This window comes from Hippopotamus amphibius, chromosome 9, assembly GCF_030028045.1.
Source record: "Hippopotamus amphibius kiboko isolate mHipAmp2 chromosome 9, mHipAmp2.hap2, whole genome shotgun sequence".
NCBI lineage: Eukaryota > Metazoa > Chordata > Mammalia > Artiodactyla > Hippopotamidae > Hippopotamus > Hippopotamus amphibius.
In genome coordinates, this window is record NC_080194.1 from 10,983,875 (window position 1) to 10,997,210 (window position 13,336).

Here is a 13,336-nt window from a genome sequence, read left to right on the forward strand (position 1 = left end):
TGGCCTTCAAATGCCCGGATCCCCAACTGCTGTGCAGTCACCCTGGTTTTCTGTCTGTTCCAGCCTACACTAAAGTTTGCTTTACTCTAGCCCTTGGCAACAATCTGGCCTTCTACCACTAATATTAGCCACTCACAGACCAGTCTGGCACTGAGCTATCAAAGCATATATCGTTTAAATTCCTCTCAACTCTAAACTTGTATGTTTAACTAGACTCCTACTAATAATAATAATAACAACAGCTAACATTTACAGAGCATGTACAATGTGTTAAGCATTTGTTAAAGTGTTATCACAAATTGAGTTATTTTATTCTCACAGAAATTGATTTCTTAACTTTATACCTATTTTAGAGATATAGAAACAAGGCCAAACTGTTACGTAACTTGTCCAAGGTCAAAAAGCAAGTGGCAGAGCTAAGCAACTTCCTGTCCCGCTCTAATCCCACACTGTGTTTTATTTTCTTCTTCATAACACTTATTACATGTCTATTTGAGCATTTGTTGTCCTCTATTTCCTTCCAACACAATGTACACTCCAGTAGAAGGAATTTTTCCATTTTTCTATATTCCCAATGCTTAGAAAGCACCTGCCCTTGGCCAATGCTCAGTAAGTGCTTGGTGAACGAATGTATGCAGCTTAACAAAGATCCTCTTCTCTCACCACCATCATGCTGAGCCACTGTCAATATTCCAAGAGACCTACTTTCTCGTCAATAAGTAAATGTACACTGCCCTCAAAATATATGAAACCAGAGGTGAAAAGAAATTAATTAAAGCTACAACCAAGCTCTAAGTTCAAATTGTATTGGATAAAAATGATCAGCCCCTCATCCTAGCTGCCTAACAGAGCAAATGGTATGCCCTTTCTAAGGGGGTAAAATATGACTCTAGTGACTACAGTTCTTTTAAACACAATGTGTAGCACTGAATCAAAAATTATGAGATGAGAAGAATCATGAAAATGTGGCATATAATCAAGAATCAGACCCTAAAAGATGAAGACAAATGGACCTTTAAAAAAACAGCCAGACATTCTAGAGTTGAAAAACACAAGATCATAGATTAAGAATTTAATGGCTGATACCCAATGGAGTATTTGCAGCTGAAACAAATAAATAAGTAATTAGGCAGATCTATGGAGTGATTTCCAAGACATACTGCTAAGTGAAAAAAGCAAAACACAAAAGAGAATTTCTATGGCCCCAAAACCCACAATTCCAGTTTCACCATGAAAAAAACATCAGACAAATCCAAACTGAGAGACAGTCTACCAAATACCTGACTGGCACGTCTCAAAACTATCACCATCATCAAAAACAAGAAAATGTAATATGGCCATAGGACCCTAGTACAGAAATTATTAGAGGAAAAAATGGTGAAACTCTAATAAGGTCTATAGTGATAATGTTCTAAGGTTAACATATGCAGAGTACAGGAAACAGCTCTACTGATCTGAGTACATTTACTGATCACAAGAAACAGGGATGTGCATTTGATTATAGGCAGAAAGTGAGGTGGGCAGGGGGAAAGAAGATAAAAGAAAGCAAAGCCTACAGAACACTCAGAGTGGGATATTTATAGAAGACACTTTCCATACAGACTTGGGACCCTCCTAGCCCTGCCAAAGAGTAAAATCCTAGAGTAAAGACAAACTAAACTTGCCACTTTCTCACCCTCCAAAGAGGACAGTGGGGAGCCAGGCCTTTGAGCTGAACAAAATGGGGCAGGATAGGGGGGTGTGCAGAATGGGATTAAAGAAAAATCTTTAAGATGCTGTAAATTTGGCAGGCACCTCCTGAAAATTTGTTCCAAGAAACCTCTCATGCAATTAATTTAGTTTAAGGGGGTCCTAAATAAGTTGTACTCTTAGGCCTCAAAAGAAGCAAACTCAAATCCTCTTTCGAAGAATACAGCTTCATGCAAAGGCTTGGGAAATTCCCATAAATAATTTGTTAAAGGCAATGAAAAGCTACTCAAACATAACAGGCACAAAGGAAAGAAAGAAACATAAAAACACCACCAAAAACAATAGCTAGCCAGAGAGATCTAGAAAGTCTTCACATACTGGAATTACCAGTGACAGATTATAAATCATGCTTACTTACAGGAATAAAGAGGATAGCTACAGTATGAAAAAAAATAACAAGAGTATATGATTCACAAATCTATACTAATACATTTGAAAATTCAGACAAAATGGACAAACTTTTAGGAAAGTGTAACTTATCAAAACTGACTTAAGGAAAAACAGACAGCCTGGACAGACCTATAACCATCAAATAAATTGAATCCACAGTCAAAAATATCATTCAAAACAACAAAATAAATTCCCTCTCTCTCTTTTCAGATCCAGATGGCTTCCATGGTCAGTTCTACTCTAAGAAGAAATATTCCAATCCTATATAATATAAACACTTTCAGAGCATTAAAAGAGAGAAAATATGTGAGAAGCAATACATCCTGACTCATACTATGAAGCCAATATAACCTTGATAGCAAAATCTCATGAAAACACGAGAAAGGAAATTTACAACCCAATTTCTCCCATAAATATAAATGAAAAAATCCTACATAAATTATTAATAAACTGAGTTCAAAAACATAAGAAGGATACTTCATCACAACCAAGCTGAGTTTATCCCAGAAATGCCAGCTTGTTTTAATTGTAAAATATACTAATAATGAAGGGATGGCAATAAGGCCATATATGTGTACACACCTGTATTTGAAAAAAGAAACACTTGAACAATAAGCAAAAAACTAATAAAAGTGGTTACCAAAGATGAAAAAGAGGCTTTTGAGACATGTGAACACAATACTGATTTTTAAATTTAATTTGACAAGCATATCAATTAATCACATGCATAAAAGAGTAAAATCACATGAACATGCAACAGATGCAGAAAAAGCATTTGATAAAATTCAATATCCATTCAATATTAAGGAAAACTCTTAACAAACTGGGACTAGAAGGGAACTTTCTTAATCTAAATATATCTGTGGGGAAATAAAAAACTACTAGCACACTTTTGAAATGTTATGAATTATTCCCTCAATTAAGAGCAAGACACAAATACTCACTATCACTTTTATTCAACATTATACTGGAGGTCCTATCCAAAGCATTAAAGCAAGGAAAAAAAAAAAACAGGCAAAAGGACTGAAAAAGATACAAAAACTGTCCCACTTGTAGATAATATGATCATGTGTACAGAATAAATTTACAGACTTATTATTGGAATATGTAAGATAGTTTAATACAAAAATCAATATATAAAAGTTAATCATATTCCTATATACAATTAGAAAACAAAAATTAAAAACATTTTTACAGTACTATAAAACTGTAAGTATCCAGGAGTAAGTTTCACAATGATGTATAAGATCTTTCAGAAAGAAAAATTATAAAACTTTATTATGAGGCAATACAAAAGACCTAAATAAATGGATCAGAAGACTTCACTTTGTAATGGTATTAATTCTCCATATATTGATTTATAATATCAGCACAATACCAAAAAAAAAAAAGTCCTCCAAGTTTTTGTTGTTGTTGTTGTTTTTTTAATACAGAACTTCATGGTATGATTCCAGGAATTGTAAAAGGCCAAGACTGGCTGAGACACTCTTCTAGAAGAACAAAGTGGACAGACTTGCTCTATCAAATATTAAGACGTGTTACAAACCTATGGTAACTGAGAAAACATGTAGCTCATACAGGGATACACTAACAGATCAATAAAACAGAAGAGCCGAGAAACACCTCATACACACATGGGCACTTGATATATGACTGGTGGCACAGCAGGTCAGTACAAAAGGGACAAGCTTTTCAATAAATGCTGCTAGAGCAACTAGCTATCAATAAAGGGTAAAAAATGAAATTGAGCCCCTACTTCCATTACCCAAAAATTAATACTATGTGAAACAAGACACAAAAAAGCACTAATAATAAAAGAAGTTACTGATAAATTCTACTGCATTAAAATGAAGAACTTCTCTGTTAAAGGCACAATATTTTTTAAAAAAGAAAAGAAAAAGGAAAAATAAGAGTGTAAGATATTTGTAATCCGTTTAAACAACAAAGTCAAAAATATATATAAAAATTCCTGTAAATTAATGAGAAAAAGACAACACAAATGAAAAATGAGCAAAAGAGCTGAATGAGTACTTCACAAAAGAAGAAATACAAAAGATACTCAAAGCATCAGCAACCAGAGGAATGCAAATTTAAATCACAAGAAGATACCATTACACATCCACACGACCGACAAAAATTAAAACTTCTGTAATGACAAGGGCTTCCTAGGTGGCACAGTGGTTGAGAATCCACCTGCCAATGCAGGGGACACGGGTTCAATCCCTGCTCCAGGAAGATCCCACATGCCACAGAGCAACTAAGCCCGTGTGCCACAACTATTGAGTCTGCGCTTTAGAGCCCATGAGCCACAACTATTGAGCCCATGTGCTGCAACTACTGAAGCCCACACACCTAGAGCCCATGCTCTGCAACAAAAGAAGCCACAGCAATGAGGAGCCCACAGACCACAATGAAGACTAGCCCCCACTCACCGCAACTAAAAAGAAAGACCGCGCACAGCAAAAAAGACCCAACACAGCCAATAAAATAAATAAATAAATAAATAAATAAATAAATTTATAAAAAGAAAAATTCTGTAATAACAAGGTTTGGTGAAGATACTGAGCAAAAGGAACTCTCTTACACTCTTCATGGCAACGCAAGCTCATACAACCACTTTGGGAAAGAGTTGGCAACATCTAATATTATTGAAGATATGCAGAGTGCATGACCCACCAATCACACTCCTAGGTTTACATTCCATTTAAATGTATGTAGACGTGCAGCAGGAAACATGAACAGGAACATTTACACCAACATCGTTTACAATAACCAGAAGTTTCAGAATGTGGAAGTCAAATGTTCATCTTTGACTGAATAGGTAACTTGTGGCGTATTTATAAAATGGAATTCTATACAACAATGAATATGAAACCACAGCCACCCACTGGATGAATCTCACAAACAAATGCTGAAAAAATGAAGCAAAACCCAAAAGAATGCATGATAACAATACAATATCGATTATGTCCAGTTCAAATAAGTTTAGAAATACATAAATATGTGGTAAAAGTATAAAGATAATCAAGGATATTATCATCACAAAAGTCAGGATAATGGCTACCTATGGGTAAAGGAGATGGTTATAACTAGAAAATTATAAAAAGGGCATGGGGGGGAGAGGATCAAGATGGTGGAGTAGGAGGACATGCGCTCACTCCCTCTTGCAAGAGCACTGGAATTACAACTAACTGCTGAACAATCATCGACAGAAAGACACTGGAACTCACCAAAAAAGACACCCCACATCCAGAGACAAAGGAGAAGCCACAATGAGACAGTAGGAGGGGCGCAATCGCGTTAAAATCAAACCCCATAAATGCTGGGTGGGTGACTCACAAGCTGGAGAACACTTATACCTGAGAGGTCCACCCACTAAAGTGAGGGTTCTGAGCCCCACGTCAGGCTTCCCAACCTGGGAGTCCAGCAACGGGAGGAGGAATCCCCAGAGAATCAGACTTTGAAAGCCAGTGAGATTTGACTGCATGACCTCCACAGGATTGGGGGAAAGAAGACTCCACTCTTGGAGGGCACACGAAAAGTGTGCTTACCAGGACCCAGGGGGAAGAAGCAGTGACCCCACAGGAAACTGAACGAGACCTACCTGCTGGTGTTGGAGGGTTGCCTGCAGAGGTGGGGGGCAGCTGTGGCTCACCAAAGAGACAGGGGCACTGGCGGCAGGGGTTCTGGGAAGTGCTCATTGGCATAAGCCCTCCCAGAGTCTGCCATTAGCCCCACCAAAGAGCCTGTAAGCTCCAGTGCTGGGTAGCCTCAGACCAAACAGCCAACAAGGTGGGAACACAGCCCCACCCACTGGCAGACAAGCAGACTAAAAGTCTTACTGAGCTCTGCCCACCCAGCCCAACTCACCATCAGTCCCTCCCATCAGGAAGCACCCACGAGCCCCCTAGATAGCTTCCTCCACAAGAGGGCAGACAGCAGAATCAAGCAGTATCAGCAGTATCTCATCTTGTGGAAGTGAAAACCACAGCCATAGAAGAATAGAGAAAATGAAAAGGCAAAAGACTTTGTACCAGATGAAGGGACAAGATAAAAACCCAGAAAAACAACTAAATGAAGAGGAGATAGGCATCATTCCACAAAAAGAATTCAGAATAATGATAGTGAAGATGATTTAGGACTTGGAAAAAAAGATTGGATGCAAAGATCGAAAAGTTGCAAGAAAAGTTTACCAAAGACCTAGAAGAATTAAAGAACAAACAAACAGAGATATGCAACACAATAACTGAAATGAAAAACACACTAGAAGGAAACAATAGCAGATTAACTGAGGCTGAAGGGCGAATAAGTGACCTGGAAGACAGAATGGTGATAAGGAAAAAAGAATGAAAAGAACTGAAGATAGCCTAAGAAACCTCTGGGACAACATTAAACACACCAACATTCGCATTATAGGGGTCCCAGAAGGAGACGAGAGAGAGAAAGGACCCGAGAAAATATTGGAAGAGATTCTAGTTGAAAACTCTCTTAACATGGGAAAGGAAATAGCTACCCAAGTCCAGGAAGTGCAGAGAGTCCCAGGCAGGATAAACCCAAGGAGAAACACACCAAGACATATAGTAGTCAAACTGACAAAAATTAAAGACAGAGAAAAGTCATTAAAAGCAACAAGGGAAAAAAATGACAAATAACATACAAGAGAACTCCCATCAGGTTAACAGCTGATTTCTCAGCAGAAACTCTGCAAGCCAGAGGAGAGTGGCACGATATATTTAAAGTGATGAAAGAGAAGAACCTACAACCAAGAATAATCTACCCAGCAAGGATCTCATTCAGATTCGATGGAGAAATCAAAAGCTTTACAGACAAGCAACAGCTAAGAGAATTCAGCACCACCAAACCAGCCCTACAACAAATGCTAAAGGAACTTCTCTAAGCAGGAAACAGAAGAGAAGAAAAGGACCTACAGAAAGAAAAACAAAAGAATTAAAAAAAATGGTAATAGGAACATACATATCAATAATTACCTTGAATGTAAATGGACTCAATGCACCAACCAAAAGACACAGACTGGCTGAATGGATATAAAAACAAGACCCATATATATGCTGTCTACAAGAGACCCACTTCAGACCTCAGGACACATACAGACTGAAAGTGAGGGGATGGAAAAAGATATTCCATGCAAATGGAAATCAAAAGAAAGCTGGAGTAGCAATACTCATATCAGATAAAATAGACTTTAAAATAAAAAATGTTACAAGAGACAAGAAAGGACACTACATAAAGATCAAGGGATCAATCCAAGAAGAGGAGATAACAATTATAAATATATATGCACCCAATATAGGAGCACCTCAATACTTAAGGCAAATGCTAACAACTATGAAAGAGGAAATCAACAGTAACACAATCACAGTGGGGGACTTTAACACCCCACTTACACCAATGGACAGATCATCCACACAGAAAATTAATAAGGAAACACAAGCTTTAAATGACACAATAAATCAGCTGGATTTAATAGATATCTATAGGACATTACATCCCAAAACAGCAGATTACACGTTCTTCTCAAGTTCACATGGAACATTCTTCAGGATAGATCACATTTTGGGTCATAACTCAAGCGTTGGTAAATTCAAGAAAACTGAAATCATATCAAGCATCTTTTCTGACCACAACGCTATAAGATTAGAAATCAAATACAGGAAAAAAACTGTAAAAAACACAAACACATGGAGGCTAAACAATACACTACTAAATAACCAAGAGATCCCTGAAGAAATCAAAGAGGAAATCAAAAAATACCTAGAGACAAATGACAATGAAAACACAACGATCCAAAACCTATGGGATGCAGCAAAGGCAGTTCTAAGAGGGAAGTATATAGCAATACAATCCTACCTCAAGAAACAAGAAAAATCCCAAATAAACAATCTAACCTTACACCTAAAGAAACTAGAGAAAGAAGAGCAAACAAAACCCAAAGTTAGTAGATGGAGAGAAATCATAAAGATCTGAGCAGAAATAAATGAAACAGAAACAAAGAAAACAATAGCAAAAATCAATAAAACTAAAAGCTGGTTCTTTGAGAAGATCAATAAAATTGACAAACCTCTAGCAAGACTCATCAAGAAAAAGGGGGAGAGGACTCAAATCAATAAAATTAGAAATGAAATAGGAGAAGTTACAATGGACATCGCAAAAATAAAAAGCACCATAAGAGACTACTCAAGCAACTATATGCCAATAAAATGGACAACCTGGATGAAATGGACAGATTCTTAGAAACGTGTAAACTTCCAAGACTGAATCAGGAAGACACAGAAAATATCAACAGACCAATCACAAGGAATGAAATTGAAACTGTGATTAAAAATTTGCCAACAAACAAAAGTCCAGAACCAGATGGATTCACAGGTGAATTTTATCAAACATTTAGAGAAGAGCTAGCACCCATCCCTCTCAAGCTCTTCCAAAAAACTGCAGAGGAAGGAACACTCCCAAACTCATTCCATGAGGCCACCATCATCCCGATACCAAAACCAGACAAAGATACTACAAAAAAAGAAAACTACAGACCAATATCACTGATGAATTTAGATGCAAAAATCCTCAACAAAATACTAGCCAACAGAATTCAACAACACATTAAAAGGATCATACACCATGATCAAGTGGGGTTCATCCCTGGAATGCAAGGATTCTTTAATACATGCAAATCAATCAATGTGATACATCATATTAATAAATTAAAGGATAAAAACCACATGATCATCTCAATAGATGCAGAAAAAGCTTTTGAGAAAATTCAACACCCATTTATGATAAAAGCTCTCCAGAAGGTGGGCATAGAGGGAACCTACCTCAACATAATAAAGGCCATATATGACAAACCCACAGCAAACATCATTCTCAATGGTGAAAAACTGGAAGCATTCCCTCTAAGATCAGGAACAAGACAAGGATGTCCACTCTCACCACTCCTATTCAACATAGTTTTGGAAGTCCTTGCCACAGCAATCAGAGAAGAAAAAGAAATAAAAGGAATCCAAATTGGAAAAGAAGTAAAACTGTCACTGTTCACAGATGACATGATATTATACATAGAAAATCCTAAAGATGCCACCAGAAAACTACTTGAGCTAATCAATGAATTTGGTAAAGTTACAAGATACAAAATTAACACACAGAAATCTTTTGCATTTCTATACATGAACAATGAAAGATCAGAAAGAGAAATTAAGGAAACCATCCCATTCACCATTGCAACAAAAAGAATCAAATACCTAGGAATAAACCTAACTAAGGAGGTAAAAAACCTGTACTCAGAAAACTATAAGACACTAATGAAAGAAATCAAAGACAACACAAACAGATGGAGAGATATACCATGATCTTGTATTGGAAGAATCAACATTGTGAAAATGACTCTCCTACCCAAAGCAATTTACAGATTCAATGCAATCCCGATCAAATTACCAATGGCATTTTTCACAGAATTAGAACAAGAAATTTTACGATTTGTATGGAAACGCAAAAGACCCCAAATAGCCAAAGCAATCTTGAGAAGGAAAGATGGAGTTGGTGGCATCAGGCTTCCTGACTTCAGGCTATACTACAAGCCTGCAGTGATCAAGACAAAATGGTACTGGCATAAAAACAGAAATATAGATCAATGGAACAGAATAGAAAGCCCAGAGATAAACTATGGTCAACTAATCTATGACAAAGGAGCCAAGGATATACAATGGAGAAAAGGCAGCCTCTTCAATAAGTGGTGCTGGGAAAACTGGACAGCTACATGTAAAAGAATGAAATTAGAACACTCCTTAACACCATACACAAAAATGAACTCCAAATGTATTAAAGACCTAAATGTAATGCGAGGCACTATAAAACTCCTAGAGGAAAACATAGGAAGAACACTCTTCGACATAAATCACAGCGAGATCTTTTTTGATCCACCCCCTAGAGTAATGGAAATAAAAACAAAAATAAATAAGTGGGACCGAATGAAAGTTCAAAGCTTCTGCACAGCAAAGGAAACTATAAGCAAGATGAAAAGACAACCCTCAGAATGAGAGAAAATATTTGCAAACGAATCAACAGACAAAGGATTAATCTCCAAAATATATACAGTTCATCTAGCAAAATATCAAAAAAAACAAGCAACCCAATCAAAAAATGGGCAGAAGACCTAAATAGGCATTTCTCCAAAGAAGACATATGCATGGCCAAGAGGCACATGAAAAGCTGCTTAACATCACTAATTATTAGAGAAATGCATCAAAACTACAATGAGGTATCACCTCACACCAGTCAGAATGGGCATCATCAGAAAATCTACAAACAGTAACTGCTGGAGAGGGTGTGGAGAGAAGGGAACACTCTTGCACTGTTGGTGGGAATGTAAATGGATACAGCCACTTTTGAGAACAGTATGAAGGTTCCTTGCAAACTAAAAACAGAGTTACCATATGACCCAGCAATCCCACTGCTGGGCATGTACGCTGAGAACACCATAATTCAAAAAGACACAGGCACTCCAATGTTCACTGCAGCACTATTTACAATAGCCAGGACATGGAAGCAACCTAAATGTCCATCAACAGATGAATGCATAAAAAAGATGTGGTACATATATACAATGGAATATTACTCAGCTGTAAAAAAGAATGAAACTGGGACATTTGTAGAGACATGGATGGATGTAGAGACTGTCATACAGAGCGAAGTGAGTCAGAAAGAGAAAAACAAATATCGTATATTAACACATATATGTGGACTATAGAAAAATGGTACAAATCAACTGGTTTGCAAGGCAGAAATAGAGACACAGATGTAGAGAACAAATATATGGATACCAAGTGGGGAAAGAGGGGAGGGTTGAAGGGGAATGAATTGGGAGATTGGGATATCAAATTGTACACTCTAAATACATGCATTTTATTGTCTGTTAACTGTATCTCAATAAAAGTTCTTAAATAAATAAATAAATAAAAATGGCATGGGGCTTCAATACTGCTACGAATATAATATTTCTCAATTTCGGTGGAGGTTACATCAGTATTAGCTTTATAGTTATTTGTTAGACTGTGCGTATGTTTTTATATACTTTGAGTGTGCATTTTACAATAAAAAAGGGAAAATCTTAATATAGGGGATTTTCATCAACAAAATATGTGTTATTCTAGTGCCAGCAATTGCAAGGTTGCTTCAGGAAACAAGAGATGTCATAATGACAATAACTAACGAACTGCTCACTTAATGAACTGATCACTCATACTTTCCTGCCTGGTTAACTCCAGCTGTCTCTCTCACTAACTGTAAATATCCGCAATATAAATAAAAAGCATATCACTTGCAAATTCATTCACTCAACAAATACTTATTAATATTTATAAGATCTCTGTATACTGTTCTAGAGGACCAGCAAGGTTCAAGACAAAGGCCCTGCCCTCCTGCAAAAGACAGAGGACAGTGGAACCCCCCACTCCCATCCCAATTTTGCCTCCACCCTCTCATCCTCCTTTCCAAACAAGTACCAACCATAAAGAACCTAAAAGGAACTCAGGGGCACACATGAAGTTATCATCAAAACCATAAAGTCAGGGAGTCTTTTCACTACAAAGGAACCACCTGCTTGGATTCATCTGGCTAAACCATGGTTTGCCATGTTTTCAAGTAGGCAAAAAGACCGCCTTATCAAGAGCCTTAAGTCAAGGCACTACTCTCAACAATGGTGGTGCTGCGGGAATCGGCTTAAGCGGAGTCAAAATCCCAAGGCGCTTTTTACCTAGAATCCAGGGACCAGAGGCCTGTGATTTTCCAGAAACTGTAAACTAGATTTTGCGTATACATTTTTCTCGGGTCAGAGTCCAGAACTTTCATCTGATTCTCAACACAGTTCAATCCAAAAGGGTCAATAAGCACTGCTCCCAACAAGTTGAAGAGAACCAGCGTTTTAGGGACATGGTGAAAGTGAACGTGGCCACGGCGAGGCCACCTGAGTTGAAACCCAGGTGTGCTCACCTCTAGGCCTGTGCTCTGAATGACCGATACTTACTCTCAGTTCTTCGAAGGCTTCGTCTAGCGTGGAGAGCTGGTGGCCCTGGTGAGCCCCGATGACGGGGCACAGGACACAGATGAGCTGCTTATCTTCCTGGCAGTAGGTACTCAGATCGAGCCCGTGGTCCGGACACTTTCTCTTGGCCACTCTCTCCGCTTCCATTTCTATTTCTGGGTCAAATTCGCTCTCTGCCTCCGTCTCTCCCTCCGCCTCCGACTCCCCTTCCTCCTGGTTGTCCTCCTCCGCTTCGCTCTCCTGCTCGTCCTCCATTTCTTCCTCACTGCCCTCCTCGCTCTCGTCCTCGCTCTCTTCCTCCGTCTCGCTCTCCTCCTCGGACTCGCTGTCTTCCTCGGACTCGCTCTCCTCCCCCGCCTCGCTCTCTAGGGCCTTCGCGTCCTCCGCCTGGGCCTCGACTGCCTTCTCCCCCGCCCCATCCCGCCGGGCTCCCGGGGTCCAGGCCGAGGCGGCGCCGTGGATGTACTCGGCCAGGTGGTGCCGGGGGAACTTCCGCCCGTGCGCCTCGGCGTGGCGGCGGCAGTAGCAGAAGCCGCATTCCCCGCACACCTCCTCGGCCCCCGGGGCCTCGTCGGGCTCGCACTCGTCACACGTGCCGTCGTGCGGCAGCTCCTCGAAGGCCGCGCCCCCTCCGCAGGCCATGTCGGGGCTGTGCCGCGCGGCGCGGGCCCCGGGGCCCCCGAGATCGCCGCCTGGCCTCGGCGCGGCCTCCTCGCGTCCCCCTCCTCCCCACCCGGGGCCCGTCCCGCGGCCTCGGCGCCGCTGCCGCCTGCCTCCCGGTCCGCCCGCGCCCGGCTGAGGCGCACGGGGCCTGCCCGCCGCGCTTCCTCCGGCGGCCCGGGCGCTTCCGGCGCGGCCGCCCCGCGCCCCCGTCGGCCCCCGCGCCGCGCCGCGCCGCCCGCGCGGCCTCCCGCTGCCCCCGGCGAGCTCGCCGAGCCGCCGGCCTCCGCGCCGCCCCGGTTCCACTTAGCCTTCTCCCGTCAGGCGGCCTCCTTTCACTTCCTGAGTCACTTAAAGTGGCAATGGCCCTTTTCTGCGTTTCCCGCGGGGGCTCAGCATCCCCGGAAGGAGGGGGAGGATGGATGAGGTCCCCGGTTCACTCCCGCTCACTCTGGAGGCGGGCATGGGGCCCCTCTTCCTCCTCTC

At 40.4% G+C, this 13,336-nt stretch overlaps 1 protein-coding gene across 8 annotated transcripts in view; it reads right to left on the minus strand.

Moving 5' to 3' along the window:
* The window catches only part of TRIM44 (tripartite motif containing 44), a 133,880-nt gene extending 120,846 nt beyond the window's left edge, over positions 1-13,034 (minus strand). For 7 of the 8 annotated variants that reach the window (XR_009055478.1, XR_009055480.1, XR_009055479.1 and 4 more), the window contains exon 1: positions 12,173-13,025. Coding sequence is in view for 5 of the 8 variants with exons in the window: in XM_057749053.1 (XP_057605036.1) it covers positions 12,173-12,832 (660 nt within the window). In the remaining 3 variants the exon portion in view is untranslated. Of the gene's footprint in view, positions 1-12,172 lie in introns of all 8 variants that reach the window. The other variant, XM_057749051.1, reaches the window with a different exon arrangement.
* Positions 13,035-13,336: the final 302 nt, after the last annotated feature.